At 41.3% G+C, this 17,995-nt stretch overlaps 1 protein-coding gene across 1 annotated transcript; it reads left to right on the forward strand.

Annotated features, from left to right (window-relative positions):
• The first annotated feature begins 6,000 nt into the window (after positions 1-6,000).
• On the forward strand, positions 6,001-8,529 carry LOC147894452 (laccase-4-like). Its single transcript, XM_087385311.1, has 7 exons — positions 6,001-6,135; positions 6,290-6,441; positions 6,532-6,779; positions 6,903-7,031; positions 7,152-7,741; positions 7,819-8,215; positions 8,396-8,529. Exons 1-7 carry the CDS (start codon positions 6,001-6,003, stop codon positions 8,527-8,529), a joined length of 1,785 nt encoding a protein of 594 aa, XP_087241437.1.
• Positions 8,530-17,995: the final 9,466 nt, after the last annotated feature.

The following is a 17,995-nucleotide window of genomic DNA, read 5'->3' on the forward strand; positions in this document are numbered from 1 at the left end:
GATCCAATTGATGAATCTAGCAAAGAAGATGTAGATCACCATATGAGGCAAGAGGAAGATGCGCATAATGACATCGCACGGGAGGAGGATGGAGATCACGATATTGACGAGGAAGACAACAATCGTCAAGATCAATCACCACACTTAAGCTTAATTGAAGAAGATGATCAAATACTTTTAGGTGAACGTACGATGCTAGAGTACGATGATGATATAGGAGATCAACTCGGTATAGAGTTGGAGATAGACTTGCTTGGCGCCTTAGACTTGGATCAAGATGAAACAGTTGATGTAAATGCTCTTATTTAATTTGATTTTTCTCATCTCCAACTTGGACATGAATATATGAGCTTCAAAGGCTTGATGTACATGCTCTCATTTTTTATTTCTCTATGAGCTCAAACATGTATGAAAATTTAAAAAATTTTGTCATTGGAAGAAAATAAATTTTAAGGCTAAAAAAAAAAAAAAAACTCTCTGTAAAACGTCGCTATAATATAGTCTCAGTGTCGCTATATAGCGACCTTTAAAAGTCGCTATATAGCGACTTTTACTAAGGTCGCTATATAGCGACCTTTCAAAGTCGCTATATAGCGACTTTTACTAACGTCGCTATATAGCGACGCTTATTAAAAGTCGCTATATAGCGACGATTTACGACACCCGATTTTTATACCGACGATTAACGCTAAGCGGGCGCTAATCGTCGGTACGTAAACATCGCAATAGGATGCGTGTGTAGTAGTGAAAAGGAAACAGGACTCACGAGAGGGGATTACTGGAAACCATCGCTGGGAGGAAATTAACAGGAAAGACCTCTATGGTCTTAAGGTTTGGTGTGAATGGGCTTTAAGTCTAACTGAGGGGTAGTAACTGATCCAGCTCAGTTGACCTAACTAGCCTAGCTAACCTAACTATCCAGTTAGATGCCTAATAGTTAGTCTAACCTAACTTAGTTATGGTTTAAACTGACTGTAGCTAACTAAACTAACCACAGTTAGTTGAGCTAACCTAGTATAGTCAAACTAACCTAACTATCTAGTTAGTGTAGCTAACTAACAGTTAAACTATCCTAGCTGCAAGTAACTAACCTAGAGTTAGACTAGCTAACCTAGGTTAAATCTAACCTAGTCTAAGTTAAAACTAACCTAAGTTAATACTAACCTAGCTATAGTTAGTTGGATGGTTAGGTTAGGTTTTTTTTTTAACTTTATTTAAAATTTAAAAAAATTTTGGGGGGGGGGGGTGTTGCACGAGTAGCCGCAGCATCAGAGAGGGGGGTTAGCACGTCAGAGAGGGGGGGGGTTTGTAGCCGAGGGGGAGGAGTGTGGAGAGGAGGGGAGGGGGCTGTTGAGGGGAGGGGGGAGGAGGCCGCGATAGGAGGCAGAGGTGAGGCGGGCGGGCGTTGGGAGGAGCAGGGAGGAGGTGCGATAGGAGGCGGAGGCGAGGCAAGCGTCGCCATTGGCGGTTGGCTGTGCCACCCCTGGAAGGCGCTGCGCATGAGCGTTGCCTTGCTAGCGGGCACCGCTGTGGGCACCTTGGCTGCCCTGCAGCCTTGAGACTAAGGGCTTAAGCCCTTAGTCCTAGTGTTTGAATTAATCGGTCGGCCGAGGAGAGGGGGAGAGGCGGGGAGAGAGAGAGAGAGAGACAGAGAGAGACACAGAGAGAGAGAGAGAGAGAGAGAGAGAGAGAGAGAGAGAGAAGAGGGAGGCAAGAAAGAGAGAAGAGAGAGAGAGAGGGGGGAAGAGAGAGAGAGAGAGAGAGAGAGAGAGAGAGAGAGAGAGGGGGGGGGAAGAGAGAAGAGAGAAGAGAGAGAGAGAGAGAGAGAGAGAGAGAGAGAGAGAGAGAGAGAAGAGGGAGGGGGTAGAAGAGACATAGAGAGAGAGAGAGAGAGAGAGAGAGAGAGAAGACAGAAATCGACAGTCTCAAAGAATGGATTGCTGACCAAGGAGCAAGGAGAGATGCAAGAATTCGACAAGGATCTCCACTGACACGGATGGAGAGAGAGGAATTCGATGCACAGAGGTGGATAGAGAGGAGGAGACTCAGAAGATAGTAGAGAGCGAAAGACTTTTACAATGTATTATAAAAGCACAATAAGAACTTTTGGAATTCTTAAGCAACCTACATTATCGAAGCACTCGGTATGGCCGATTTGATCGAGATGCTGAAAGAACAATAAGGGCCTCCCAAAGAGATTATAAAGAAATAATCTGTGACTGCTTGAATTTCTTCCTTTATTGTAATTATGTTGAGGATACGGATGTGGAGTCCGTGGAAGATTGGGTTATTGATAAGATAAGAGATACTAATGATGAGATCTTCTAGTGTGATCTCGGCCTGTGTGGCCTGTAGTAGTCATTAATCTTATTTTGTATTCTCTACAATAAGTCTGGTAGGGCTAAGTAGATCACATTAGAATTGCTAATACAATTTATTTTTTAGTAGCAAATTCTTATGAAGTGTGGCTCTTATGACTCTATAATGTTATAAACTTTGACCCTATAGTATGATTTGAGTTATCTTGTTGTTTTTAGTCACAAGTTCAAAAAAAATAGCATTGTGAGAGAAGGAAAGCAAGTCACACATTTAATATGTATCCATGATGAATGCCCATTATGTTTTCACATTTAATACAATCAACCAAAATAACATTTTGAGCAACAAAATCACAAATACAAAGTTTTGAGACTTTGGACTTTTATATGGATCACTTACCAATAAAGTTTTTCTACTTCAAAAAATAACTCATATACATGCTAAACCCCATCATAAAGCTTTACAATGAAGTGGATTTTGATGCTTCGTGTGGACTCTGTTGTGATGCTTTGGAAGTAGACTCTATCTCTCAAGGCTTTGATGCTTTAGGCATATATGGACTCTTCCTTCGTGCATAGAATTTGTCTACTTCCAAGTGTGGACTCCGTTGTGATGGTTTAGGCGTGTAATCCAGTGGAGGTTGTGATTCCCCATGCATATATTGAATCTCTGCTTTTGAGTGTGGGCTGGGTAGATGGTGATTCCTTGGGCATAGACTGCTCGAGAGGGTGTGATGTCCGCGGTGTAGAATGACTCTCTACTTCCACTCGTGGACATTACTGGGATGCTTTGGGCATAGGACTCCCCAGAATAGTATGACTCTTTGGCCGTAGATTGAGTCCCTACTTCCGCGAGTGGACTTCCTTCTGATGCTTTGGGTTTATAGTCCTCGGGGGTATGTTGAATCTCAACTTTTGCGGTGGCTGGAGTCGATTGTGATGCTTTGGGGTAGCAAATATTTTAAATAGAGATTGAGCAATTATGGATTGAATAGTATGAGCCACAAATGTATATAGTTCTACATCGGAATATATAGACATTGAGGATTGTGAGCCCTTCACATCAAATATTTCATCGAGGAGCAACTTGCAGTTGTAGCACGCTCTCCACCCACAGTTGTATTGATCATTTTGGTCTACAACCTTGCATCGTTATAAGGGCGTTATAAGTCCATTGCTTCTTGCAAGTCACCATCATAGCTTGTGACTTGTTCAATTGCACTTATTAACCTTGATGTGGACCTATCCATCATAACATACAAGGGAATGAATAAGTGCATCGCAAAAGATACATACCATGAAAGTTACAATGCATTAAGCATAAGTGTACCATGAAAGTTATATACTTATGCTAACACATTGCCATGATATCTTGGCGTCGAATTGGCAAAATAGCATTTATTGGCTTGTAAACTCCAATGTTTGTTGCATGACCAATTAGGAATCTTTATTTAAATTTGACTCCATCTTACATCTCGCAAAAGTATGAGGTTACCGTGTCACTTACGTCTCATTCTATGGAAAAACGATAACTCGTACGTTGTCCATATTGAGAGTTTGCAACCAGGTGCAGATATCTTCTAGTGACTTTTTAGTATTGTTGAGCCATGTAGAAAGAAGGGAATCTACGATATATACACACACTACAAAATTTATAGGAAACCGAGATATCATTATACTGCATCAAAAAATAACCAAACATTAGCTCATTAGATTTAATCAATATATAAATACTAAGTCAAGATAAAGAAAATAACCAAACATTAGCTCATTAGATTTAATCAATATATAAATACTAAGCAAAGACAAAGTTTGTATCAAACCTGTGGATGGCCATTATGACTTTATCATTAACCTCTTTTCCTCAATATCTTAGGATTTGAAACTCTTCTGGACCAAATGATAGATATTGAGGTCGTTGTCCAATCACAACCTGAATATCAAAGTTGCTTCGTATTCCTTATAGCTTGGATAAATCTGCAGAATTCTTAAGCATGAGCCGCGCCATCATCATATCCTCGGAGTTTCCATAGAAGCGAAGTAGTTGACTCTCTATATCATGAAAGTCTTTCGGTGATCCTTTTATTGTCATAAATATTTCACTTTCAGTTTTTCCAGCAATCACCATATCAATTAAACTTGAAGGTAATATTATGGCTTTCTTGACTTCAAATCCACGTGAACTCATTTCTTCTTCCTTCCCCTCTACCGTCTGTAAAAAATACAAAAGCTTGCGAGATTGATAGGTTATAGCTAAATGTAATGTTGGTAAAAGAAAAGTAAAGGGTCATACTAAGATATGTGTCTGTGATTTCTTTGAGTAATCTTGTGAACCACGAAGATTATCCATGTCATCGTCTGCATCACCTTCGTCTTTATACGGGGAGCCATCAAGATCTTCCATGATCTCCAATCCTCTTATGTTCCACCTCTTTCTCGTAGCCAACAGTTAGATCATCTTGCAAGTGGAAGTGTGCCATGCAAGCCTTTTTTTCAATAATATTAGTGGAATGTCCTTTTCTGAGAAGATCTTCTAAAAGATATCCCATCCGTAATAGGGTGACCTCCCAATTAGGCGGTTGCAAGTATTCCAACATAGTAATCAAAAGACTTCCACTTTTTGGAGGACATGGAAGATCCATTCCATCTATTGCAATTTGCACCTCGAGCTACAATCAAAGGCTCTCCAATAGAAGTAAATTATGTCGGAGAGAGAATTCCCCTTGATCACGATAGTCGTCATTCCCAACCTTGATAGTCGGAGAGAGAGAGAGAGAGAGAGAGAGAGAGAGAGAGGATCCCAACCTTGAGATTGCTCGTCGAAGACTGGTCATGCTACTCGTCTCTATCTCTATATCTCTCCATCTCATCTCATCTCATCTCAATCTCAATATATATTAAGGAGAAGTTTACCGAAGCCGGTGACATGGCAAGAGGATGGTGGTTGGAGGTTTGGAGGGAGGAAGGAGAGAGATTGGAGGTTCTCGAAGAGAGATGTGGTGAGTATCTAGAGCACTACTTATTATAAACGATCATTCGTCCTACAACGCGATGTGTATTAAAAGCTAGCATCCGTCCATCCAGCTATTCTTCGGCGTGGACTAAGTCGCCCTTGAAAACGCGTAATTGAGGAGAAGAGTAGCGCTTTGAACGAAGATTGGCGAGTCGGGACCCCATCAACGCCTTGTCTTCAATGCGTCAGTCTCTATTTATCAATCGAACGTCGAACGTAGCTGACTAGCAACTTCCAAACTTTTGAGAAAGAAAACGAAAAACTTCGTTCTGAAAATGTGACCTGGGAGATTAACGGTTATGGAATGACACTCGTGATTGAGTACCTTTTATGGTTTACCTCATCAAATAAATCAAAGAAGTTTGCTAACGGTCTGATAATAGAGATTCGATCCTCAAAGGCTCCATGATCCATCACTCCTATTATTGCGGAGCCCCTAGTAGCTGCTCTCAGCTGCTACAGCCTGCAGCTGAATCCTGAGTCCTGATTCTTGGAATTGTTGACTAGGTGTAACCGGGGCTACACCGACGTGGACCACTCATATATATTACGCCCCTCTGTTCGCAAACGTATCACTTCATCCTCATAAGTACTCATTGCCTAAACACCAGCTGTGTCTCTACAATCCACTGCAATCGTCCACCCCGACGCACACCATTTCCCCAGTATATGGCTTCCCCAACTTCGCTTCACCTCTCTATCAATCCCTTATTGCCTCTCATCCTGGCAGCTCTTCTCGGTTTCGCCTCTGCGGGTTCCGTAGTTAACCAAGATGGAACCACTACCCACCAACTTCATTTTAAGGTAAAACGAACTCGCTCCATGCACTGGACGCACGTTTGCTATAATGCTTGTCTCGTGATCATGTGGAACACGAATGAGATGGGTTTGCTAAAATTTGTTGCTGTAGGTTGTTTGTATCTTCTGCTAGATCCTAATGTTTCTGTTTTTCGATCAGGTTCACTATACCAATGTGACCCGACTTTGCCATACCAAGCAACTTGTGGCAGTTAACGGGAAATTCCCAGGACCCAAAGTGTATGTGCGGCAGGGTGATCGTGTCCTCGTAAAAGTGACTAACCATGTGACTGACAACCTGACAATACACTGGTATAGCATTCATCCCACTTCTCCTGCGTAGGCCAACGATACGATGAATAGGTTTCTGCCCCTCTAATTCGAAATCCCCGTGTGATGCAGGCATGGAGTCAGGCAGCTGTTCTCGGTTTGGTCAGATGGACCTGCTTATATCACACAATGCCCTCTGCGCCCACAACAATCCTTCGTCCATAACTTCACGGTCATCCGAGAAATGGGCACCCTCTTCTGGCACGCACATTTGAGCTGGCTTCGAGCTACTGTGCACGGTGCCTTCATTATCTTGCCCAAGAACGGTGTACCATATCCATTCCCAATACAGCCACGCAAGGATTTCCCAATTGTTCTAGGTACGAACATTTTACTTCTTCATTTTACATAATGGATTGGCCCGATTGAATTCTTTGATTTATGGAGGAGAGCAGCTTGTGTAAACCCTGCTATACTTATCGAAAGCCTCGTTTGATGTCCAGGGGAATGGTGGAATATGGATGTGTTGGATGTTGAACGATACGGTTTAGCAGATGGCGCAGGTTACAACTTGTCCAAGGCTCTAACCATCAACGGACAACCTGGTCTGCTGTACAATTGCTCCCAGAAAGGCAAGCATTTCGACTACCACGAATCTAATTTAGAGACGGGGCCTGCTTGATGTAACCTTGCGTCGAAAAATTCAATTGGAACTCCACATTAATCCGATTTATATGGTTCTTCTTCTGCAGATGCAGAGATCTTCCATGTGAAGAAAGGAGAAACTTATCTTCTTCGGATAATCAACGCGGCCATGAACTTCCAGTTGTTTTTCCAAATCGCTAGCCATAAACTCACCGTGGTGGAAACGGATGCTTCCCTGTCCAAGCCTTACACAACTAATGTGATTGTTCTGGCACCCGGGCAAACGGCCGACGTACTAGTCAGCGCAAATGAAGACGTGGATGACTACTACATGGCCGCTTCCACGTACTCTCCTGCTCGGTCAGACTTTGTTCCATACCCCAAGGTTGCAGCGACTGCCCGTTTTCGTTACGAAGGTGCGAAGCACAAACGGCCCGAGGAGATGAAATTTCCCACATTTCCTGCCGTCAATGACAGTGGGTACGCGTTGAATTACGTGAAGAGCCTGAGGAGCCTGAACAGTGAAAGATATCGCGCATCGGTTCCTAAAACGCTCGACCGGAGCTTCTTTTTCACGGCCGGATACTCCTTGGTAGAGTGTCCCACTGGACAAGTTTGCCATGGCCCTCTGGGAGAGAAGGTCTCGGCGGCTATCAACAACATCACCTTCCGTGATCCCGATATCTCCATCCTACAGGTTTGTTGTGCGAGCACACCGTTCTTTTCAAGGAGTGCCCACTAGCAGCTGATTCATCATGAACTTTTGTTCCTCAGGCATTCTACGAAAGTACGCGTAGTATTGGCAAGCCCGGATTCAGCTCAGATACGTACCAAACTGACTTTCCCAGCGTACCGCTCGTCCAATACAATTATACGGCGGGGCTCACTCTGCCGATCAATGATCTGAACGCACAGTTTGGCACGAAGGTGACAGTCGTGGAGTTCAAATCCAATGTGCAGCTGGTCCTTCAGAACACGGGCACGTTGTTCTTCGAGAGCCATCCCTTCCACCTGCATGGGTACAATTTCTATGTAGTGGGGTTGGGAGTGGGGAACTACGATGCGGGAAGAGACCCTGAAAACTTCAATCTGGTGGATCCTCCGGCGATGAACACGGTGGCGATACCGGCAGGAGGCTGGGTGTCCATTCGATTCTTCACGGATAATCCAGGTAAATCTGAGACCCAAATTGCAGACCGTAATTTCTGTAGGATAAGTGGACGGCTGTTACTACCAAACCTGTTGCATGCGTGATCAAAATGAACAAGGAAAAACGATATTGTTACGACAGTAGGTAAGATGTCTCTTACGGGCTAGATAGTTTGATTTATGATTTCTGCCGTGGCTGCAGGCGTGTGGCTGATGCATTGCCACTTCGAGATGCACACATCCTGGGGGATGGAGATGGCGTGGATCGTGAAAGAAGGCAAGGGAAGCCACGGGAAATTGCCGCCTCCACCGAAAGACTATCCGAAATGCAGCTAGTGTGGAAACTCAGAGTCGTGCTACATGAATCGAATGAGGGCGATACAGGGATATTTGGAGGCTGGTGCACTACGATTCATTGCGTTGTGTCTTTTGACATCACAACCATTCGTGTGTGTGAGAGTGTGAATGTCACTTACGTAAGACTTTGTCTTACTTCCTACACTCCCGGTCTCATACTGATCGTTGCTATCTTGGTCTTGATCTTCGTGATCATCTTCATCTTGATACTCGTAATTGTCTACGTTTTCTTCATGTTCAAGGTCATAGTCCTCTTGATCGTGCTCTTGATCATCTTCATCTCCATTTTCATCTCGAGAAACATTATGCGACTCTTGATCGTAATCGTCGTCTTGGAGTCGTCCTCATCTTTGGAGTCGTGCTCATCTGGCTTGTCTTCATCGCCATCATAATCTTCATCTGCATCGTGTTTGTCAGCGACAGCTTTTCCATCATTCTTACCTTTATCTGGGTTCATTGGATCGTTTCCTTGATGATCCGTAGAGCTATTCTCATCGGCATGATCGTGATCCAAGCAGACATCGTGTTCATCCTCTTCTGCATCACGTCGAATTGGGTGTTGTGGTTCGTCAACATCTGGATCTGCGTCTTGGTTGGCGCTGGCAATAGCCTTCGAAACCTCTCCATCGTATGCTATTTCTGCATCGTTGAGCCGGAAGTGCCCTGGAGTGTTGATCGGTGAATTTCTGACTTGAATGTGGACGTCAATTTCTTGCTTGATGTGCAGGGGCTGGGATTGGCCCTGTTCGTCTCCTTCTTGGGGCGGGAGGTTGCCTTGACGGTCTTCTTCGTCATGCACTCTTTTGAGGGTTTGCAGATCAGAGTCTGCTTCTCCTGCTTTGGCTAGGAGTTTGTCTTTCATGTTTGGTCGCCCGTTGATTGGGGACTCTTGCAGGTCGTTGTTATTGGAATGTAAGACTCATCAAGCTCTTGCATTACACACAAACCTACAAGGTGATGCGAATGAGGACACCCGTTGGCAACCGTCATGAATGTTCCTACAAGATGTAAACGATCAATCTAATACAATCAATAATTATGCGTACAGTTTTCTGATTTCTACATGGTATCAGATGACAGGAAGGGGCCCTAGACCCCTACGCTTTCCGCATACAGACCTGGGACTTCTCATCGTCCTCACAGATGGAGTGACTAGTGAGAAACCGATCCAGCAAAGGCCCTCAGCGACAAGGCATCTCAATGAAGCAGACAAAGATCTGCAAATCAAATCAGCAGACTCCGATCTGCAAAACGAAAGAACAGACCAAAATTTGCCAATCTCCAATGAGAGACAAGGCGATGATGATTGTCAAGGCCAACTCCAGCCACAAAATGGAGGAAAGCAGGGAAACAAATCTCAGAGCGTCACAAATGACGAACAAATCGATCTCCCACCAAAGCGAGGAGACGATGGCAACAATTTGTCCACAACCTGTGGAAAAATAGACCCGCAACAATAGAGCCCCACGATTGGGCAGGGCAAATAGACCCAAACGATGGCAAAGATGTCAAAAACAAAGATGAGGGCGGACTCCTGCCCAGAAGAAGAATCGACTACAAACAACCCCAATTTGATCACGAAGGAAGCAACTCGAAGGTGAGACAATTTGTTCATGCAATACCTCGAAACCTTCCATTGATGGTCCATTTAATTCCCGTGCGACGAGCGACGATTGACCCGCGCATTAATCCGAAAGTCAAGAAAAAGACTGCGCTTTTTCTTTGCATGACGCTCAACGCTCCTTTTCACCCTGGGGAGAAAGATCTTCATGGCTCAAAGGCTCATGCTGCCAACGCTTCGAAAGACCCAAATGAAGAGGCGGATACATAGGATTCTAAACAGGAGGCCAAAGACGATGAAGGACAACGTGAAGAACCAGATGGCGAAGGCAGCCTGGTCACTTTGACGACTGCAGCGATCCTCACCACAAAACAAACGTTGATCTTGGTGACGGATTCCCAAAGGCTGATGTAGCAGACTCAAATGGAGACGATCGTGAAGAGAATGATCAAGATGAGGCTGATGACAAAGACGATCCTGATGAAGGACAAGAGACTCATGATGATGATGAATCCGACGAACAATACAATGATGCAGATACTGAAGATCAAGCTGAAGATGGAACTCAAGATTTCTCTCACTTGAGGGGGAGAAATGACATACTACAAGCTCAAAATGAAGACCAAAATCTTCATGATGATAATTATTCAAGCTGTGTACGATCCTGGTTGAAACATTGCATTGTATATTGTAAACTTATAGCATATAGTTAGAACTGCTAAGCACTGCAATCCGGGGTGCATCTCTTTTGAATAATACTCAACACTTGTAACCCTGCAAGACCTTATTAGTCTTAAGGGGGAGTCTTGGAATGTAAAGACTCATCAAGCTCTTACATTACACACAAATCTACAAGGTGATGCGAATGAGCACACCCGTTGGCAACCGTCACGAATGTTCCTACAAGATGTAAACGATCAATCTAATACAATCAATAATTATGCGTATAATTCTCTGATTTCTATAGTTGTTAACTGCAATTCGATTTTGAGGCAGTTTTTTTCCTTGTGTGTTCAATTCATACTACCTACTAGCATTTCTCGCACTGCATCAAAGGACGTGAAGAATTGTATTTACAAGATGGGCAAGCTTGTGAGGTACTTTACAGGATACAAAATGTGAATATTGTATTTACAAGACGGTCGAGCTTGTGAGGTACTTTATAAGATACAAGGTGTTCATATTGCTAATATTGCATACTTTCTCCTTTCTAGGTATGTGAGCTCAAAGGAAATAGATCACGGATCTCATGTGCCATACCCTCAGCATCTAAGAGCACTTCCAAAGGATATTCATGTGGATTGGCTACTTGACAAAATGGAGAGAGCAGAGAGAGACAAGGGGATGCATATCACAATGGAAGAATGGGAGTATGCTAGGGGATGCATGAACAAGGTCGGTATATAGAATGTTATGCATAAATTAGAGCTTTCAACAATTTAGATTGCTTATTTAATTGATTTTGTCTTGGTGTAGTGTACTATGTTCAATGCTAAATGGTGTGAGGGCAAGCATTTTCGAACACAATGGATTGATGATAAGAGAAACACACAAGATTGCAGTGTCATTGCTAGCTTTGAGGGAGCTAATGGAGCCATGGATGATTATTGTGGCATAATCCAAGATATTATTAAGCTTGACTTTCGACGCTTCTTTGTGTATGTTTAGGATGTAAAGTGGTTTAAGGACGTGGCACGGAAAGAGGCCCTAATGCAACAATCAAACGCCATGCAAGTGGCTTTGTAACTATTGACTCCACAAAGTTTTGGCAAAGTAAGAAAGACACACTAGTACTACCGCAACAATGTGAACAGGTATTATAGACACATATAAAAATACTCACTTTTAAATATTTGATACCTTCGATGCAAGAAAAATAACATGATTGTATTTGTGTTTGAATTAAATTGTCTATCAACCAAATTTGGTGGATAATAATAGGTGGTGGCATGTCAAACCTATTATGCCACGTTCCAAAGTGATGTATAGTGTATTTACTAATATGGAGCGTATGGAGAATGATCATGGCCATGGAGGTGATGATGACCGTGATATGAGAGAGGAGGATGATCATGAGATAGGAGATACAGATATTAAGGCCAGTACTCGTGAGGATAAGCCTACCATTGGCGATGCTGATTTCGATGAGCACATGAGTAGCACAAGCACCTCAACACTGGTTTGGATTTTGAAGTTGATAGTTTGGCAAGGGTTAATCTCATTGAGGATGAGATTGAACCGTAGCCCATCATTGATATTGGCAAAAATATTTTACATATTGTCTCATTCTTCTCACCTCACTTAATTTTTGTATATGTCGGTTTGCCAAAAAGCATTGATATTCTTATTAAAATTACATGCTTTGGTAATCATGGGCAATGTTTGAAAAGTAGCGATGTACATTTATTAGCCTGCACCAAAATCTCACTTTCTGTATTCTCTATTTTGTGTCTAAATCCATGTCTAATTCACAGTGTAGACGCGCAAATAGACGTGCTATTAGATACACTCGTATTTTTACTATTCTAGCAGTGCTTAGAGATGCACCCGCCATTTTGCACGTCTATCAAGTGCGGCTATAGTTGCTTTGTCTTGTTGTATATGAGTTGATTTTTGATCTTACACTTGTTAGTTCATTTAATGATATGTCATAGAGGGTGGGTGAGGTCTCAATGGTAGGTGGATGTTAGCATAAATAATAGAGTAGGTCGCTGCATTATTGATGCAATGACTTCAAAAATCACTGCGTTATTAACATGATGACTTTAGAACTCATTGCGTTAAGCTTAACATAGTGGCACACAGACACACTTTGTTGTCGATTGGTTTTTGATGACACTACAAGAAATGGACCAAAAAGGATGGGTAAAAGCTGCCCTTTTGGCCCACACAAATGATGGACTTGATGGTTGCCCTTTTGGACCCGCTCTTTATTAAAGGACAGCCAATCATTTGCTACTCATTGTTTGCTTGGGTGTAGCCATTTTTTGTGACGTTCAGGGAATTTTATGTGTATAGATATCTTGCATGACCCACAACTTATGAATTGCTCAATGGAATAATGAATTCAATAAACTTTGCCTTCAAGTTGTATGCATTGGAAACTTGAACATGAGACTAAAAATTTATGAAATAACAATTTAGAATGAGACTGTTAAAGCATGACAAGTGCTATGTTGCATGTGAAGCATGCATCCTAAAGAAGGAAATAGAAATTCATTCAAAAACATCAAAATTTTATTTTGTACATACATGCAACCAAATAATCATTCAAAAGTAAATTATCTGAGCTTCTATTCAACCCAAGGACACACCTAAATGAGAACATTAGGTATGGGTTGCTAGGCCTCCAATGTTGTGCTAAAGTTATGCACACCCATTTGAGGGCATGCTCCATATCTTTTTTTGGATTTGTTGAAAACTAAAATGGATTGAAAATTTAGAATCCTAACTACTGGGATTGCTTCATGGTGGTCTTCATTGATAGTTGTTGATATTGGTATCTAGATTTACCCTAGAATGAAAGAAGTGGAAAATATGCAATTTGTGCATGTGCAAAGATATTTTAATAAATTCAACACTATTTACAATTTTAAATTGTTTTTTTTCCATGCACTTGCTTGCTATATGGCTCATAATCATGCAAAGGTCATCGCATTTCGTAATACACAGCATCCAACCTGATAGCGTGCCCTTTGGCCTATTTGTATTTTGAAGCATTTTAGGCCACCTTGCACTTGTTTGGGATATCCAATTCTATTGACGTGTATCGCCGAGGGAAACCCTTTGACTGAAAAATTTTACTACCCCTGCAAATTTCAATTTTCACACCTCCCGCCCATCAAATCTTGGAATATTAAGTATTTGCAACATGTCCCCCCCTTGCGACCCGCATGCACCTCCACATGACCTTGCACGGACTTTGGTTTGGCATTGTCATCTTTTGGGTAAGTTTTCTATTCTTTGCCCACTTGACAAGCTAGCTTCTCTTTGTTATAGAGGGTCTATTTTAGTGTTCATTGATCATCATCATGGCATCAATGGCAACATACAGCTCGCCATGGCTTGCAAGAGAAGCAGACAGAGGCACTGTGACAAGAAAGATGAAAATCTTGGTCAAGGAACAATGAACAGATTGTAGGTCAAGGAAAGAAATGGCACGGTATCAAAACAGTAACGAAAGACACTTTTGCCACGTTTGTGAAGGGAGAAACATTGATAAGAAAGAAGACTCCTTACAGTGTAGCAGCAAGAAGTAGTTGCAGATGCTTGCATTCGATCATTACCATCAGAGTGAAGAACCCAAGCTATGGTGTCATGATTGGTGCGAGCCTTGGGAGGGTTCACCTAAAAAAATTTAGTGTATCGCGTGCCAAGAGGGGTTTTTTTTTTTGCAAGAAAGAGACTTCTATTAAGTAAGAGAAAAAACCCACGAGAGCAAGCTCAAAGAGGAATACATCATGAAATCATGAGGATAAATAAACCCCCTCAAAGTGAGGTGGAAAACAACCAAGGCTGAGGCTGAAAGTGCCAACTCAACCCTGTAGGAGTCTTAGAGAAGAAAAAAGAATCCTTCCATTCCCTGAAGAAAGAAGCCCTCCTAGTTGAGGTTACACGGGAGTCTCCCTGCATACTCGTCCATACGGCCATCAAGGTATATATGGTGTCTATCCAGATGCTAGCCAATGTGTGCGAGGGACAAACCTTAGTTCCCTCCAATGCCTCTGTGCATCTAGCTGTCCAGATATGCTAGGATGTTATGCTCACTAGAATCTCCCAAGAGGTAGCCACAGAGGCATGTACAGCTGCAAAAGAAAGGTGTGGTATCACATCCAAAGAACAGGACTCAACCTGATGATGTCGAATCGAAATGGTCTGAGAGGAGTCAAGTATCTCATAGAATACCTGAGGCCCTATAAGAGAAAGCTAAGCCATTGAGCCCCATGTCATAAAGAATGGGGAGTGGGCAAAGTGACTGAAAATCCTAGCTACCCACATCCAAATCATCTTTGCTTGTCTACAATCCCATAAGCAATGCTAAATAGTCTCCAAAGTGTTAGAGATATATATAGCTTACCCTAACTTAGCCTAGTCCTCAACTATATATATGCCTATGATGTATGAATAGAATCGCTTTCTTTGGAGCAACTCTTGTGTTGATGTCTCTCCTCTTTCTCTTCCTCTCAACACAACTCTTGTGTCCGTCTCTCTCCTCTTTCTCTTCCTCTCAACATGGTATCAAAGCCTGGCTACGCTCCAGCATGACTGTGAGGATAAAGCGATATGTTTTTTACATGGTAAAAAATAAGGAGGGAATGAAATTATGACAGTGTAACTCAATGGGCAAATCTTTCCCCATATAGAGTTATAAATATTAGCCCTACTACCACTTTTAGGGCGAATTTATCAAATTTGAGACTCTAAAAATTAGTTCACCTTTATTTTTGGGCTAATTTATCAAATTTAAAGCTCTAAATATTAGCCCAACCAACTTGGGAAAACCTCTACATTAGCCCTTGGGCTAAAATTCACCCCTAATTTTTTCCCTAGTTTTTTGTCAATCTCACAACATGATCATTCGGAGAACGTTCTTTCTGATCGTTTTGACTACTTGATCGCTAGGTTTTGACTTGATATGCAAAAGTTATCAAAGATGCATAGCAAATGAGCGTTATGGTCATGATTGATGAAAACGGCCCACGTTGGCTTGTTCGAAGTGTATGTGCCGGTTATTTTGACTAGTTGGATCACTATATTCCGATTTCAGGTAAGAAAGTTACGATTATTTCTTTTTACTGTTTGCTGTCACAATATTTAACTAGTAGAAGAGTGTTTAGAGAGGAAGATGAACACTCATAATGGAGAAGAATTGATCTAGGACATGAGGATGGAAAAGGTTCATACTTTTATAGAATCAACAATATTTGAAGCAAAAGCAAAAGCAATTATCTATATATATATATATATACTTAATGATAAGAAGCTTCCTAATACAATGTCGCCCTCCTGCTTTCAGTCTCCACGAATTGATCACATGATCTTGCACTTAGTATTTGTGTTCCCTTGGATTTAACACACTAGCATATCATGCTTTTATATTCTCACATGAAGAAATAAGATGCTCAATCACATAAAGCAAACTTCTTTAGCTATAGGACTCCATTAAATTTTCATGAAGAGGAGACCCAACACCCATCGGTCATATCCATAAAACCCAAGAGCGCAGGGTCGTTGTTGTAAGCGTATTCAATCTTTAGGGATCAAGATCTTATCTAATCAATGCCAAAGTAGAGTCTCAATCTTGTCGTTAAGAGTAAAGTAGCCCAATCTACATGCTTTTACAGCAGTGATAATTATATACGTTCAACATACCAGAAAGTTGATTGTTAAGAAAATCACTTGGACAAAAGGTTATATCATATGAAAGCAATTTTTTATTTCTATTAGGTCCTCAGTGAAAACAAGAGTTTAGTGCTTCATCACTTGTGGTTTCATGCTGCTTTTGCAAAAGTAAAAGCCAATGATGCTTCACATATATTAAGCTAGTTTTTATTTAGTGCATCCTTTACTAACCAGTTTCTTATTTAGTTCATTGCTTGTTGAGTCTTTGTGTAAGTGGTTTGCTACTCAACATTCATAGAGCGTCCTTCAACCAAAGAGCTCTGTCAATATCTATACTTGGGTGCCTCACAAAACTTGATTGTTTTTCAGCAATCACTATGACATACATCTATGTGTTGGAGCTTTTCTTTGGCTATTGGTATAAAGATAAACCAACTTTCTTTAATGTCGTACATGCAGATTGGAAACCATGATATCATCGTAGTTCAATACAATGCCTTGTTCTTGATATTCTACTTGAAAGGTTATGTTATTTGTATTCCACTACATTCATATGCTTGGTGCTTTATTCACAATGATAATACATGTATTATTATGTTTTGCTAGCAAGTTTAGCTATAGCTTCAAATTTCCATAAATCTTGGTTAAAGAGACTTGCCAAATATTCTATATCAAGCTTTACTTTCAGCATGAGCTGATTGATCTCTGATTGATTCAAAGGAGCTTCCAAAATATTTTGTATTGTTTTGAAGCTAGATTTTCTTCAATTATCTTATCATTTACTTTTGATTTCCTAAATGTTTTATGTTATTTTGAAGGTGAGAGTTACTTTGGATTATCTTATGATTTTGAAAGCAGGTTCTCTTTCATCTTTGTTAATCAAGCATGCCTATAGGCCATCCATTGTATTTGATCTGGAGTAGGCTAAATATGATGTAGGTATGCTTGATATGCAAAAGAAAATGTCAATCTAATGTTTCTTTCTCTCTTATAAGCTAACATCTTGCTTGACTTGCTCGTCATGTATTCAACACTAGCTTCACTTTCATAAGTTAGTCCATCCTATGAAAGAAAAAGACTTGCTGAATGCTTTACGTTGTTAACATTCTAACATGTTTTCTTTCAATGTTTCTTTTCTATTTAGCTTTGATATTATTACTCCTTGGATACGTTACTTCACATATGCAAAGGTTCTTCTCACATGTTTTCTTGTCATTTTTAAGGCACTCGTTTATTTTCAAGGTGAGCTCATATATTCTCTTTCATCACACTCAGTTGTTTCTCCGAGTACATGCAGGTTTGCACAGATGCCTAGATACAATCCAACGGATTAAATGCACATTTGATACCTACAACATGAGCATATCTACTTTGTTTTTCATAGTCATCTATATTTACGAGTGCATGCAAGGTCTTGCTAGACCAATGATTTCTTCCTTCTTTGTCGATTAACTTATTGATGACTTATGGTATGTATTTACTTATTGGTTCAAGCAAGGCATACTTTTATTTTTCCCTTTATGTGGTGAGGTATACTTATAT

Source organism: Dipteris shenzhenensis, chromosome 14 (assembly GCF_047967505.1).
Source record: "Dipteris shenzhenensis isolate YYH24624 ecotype China chromosome 14, Dip_SZ_1.0, whole genome shotgun sequence".
In the NCBI taxonomy this organism is placed as follows: domain Eukaryota; kingdom Viridiplantae; phylum Streptophyta; class Polypodiopsida; order Gleicheniales; family Dipteridaceae; genus Dipteris; species Dipteris shenzhenensis.

Excerpts from the sequence above, each read along its gene's own strand:
- LOC147894452 (XM_087385311.1), top strand. The coding sequence starts at position 6,001 with ATGGCTTCCCCAACTTCGCTTCACCTCTCTATCAATCCCTTATTGCCT. Across the intron at positions 7,742-7,818 it reads CCGATATCTCCATCCTACAG|GCATTCTACGAAAGTACGCG; the intron begins GTTTGTTGTGCG and ends TTTGTTCCTCAG. Across the intron at positions 8,216-8,395 it reads ATTCTTCACGGATAATCCAG|GCGTGTGGCTGATGCATTGC; the intron begins GTAAATCTGAGA and ends CCGTGGCTGCAG.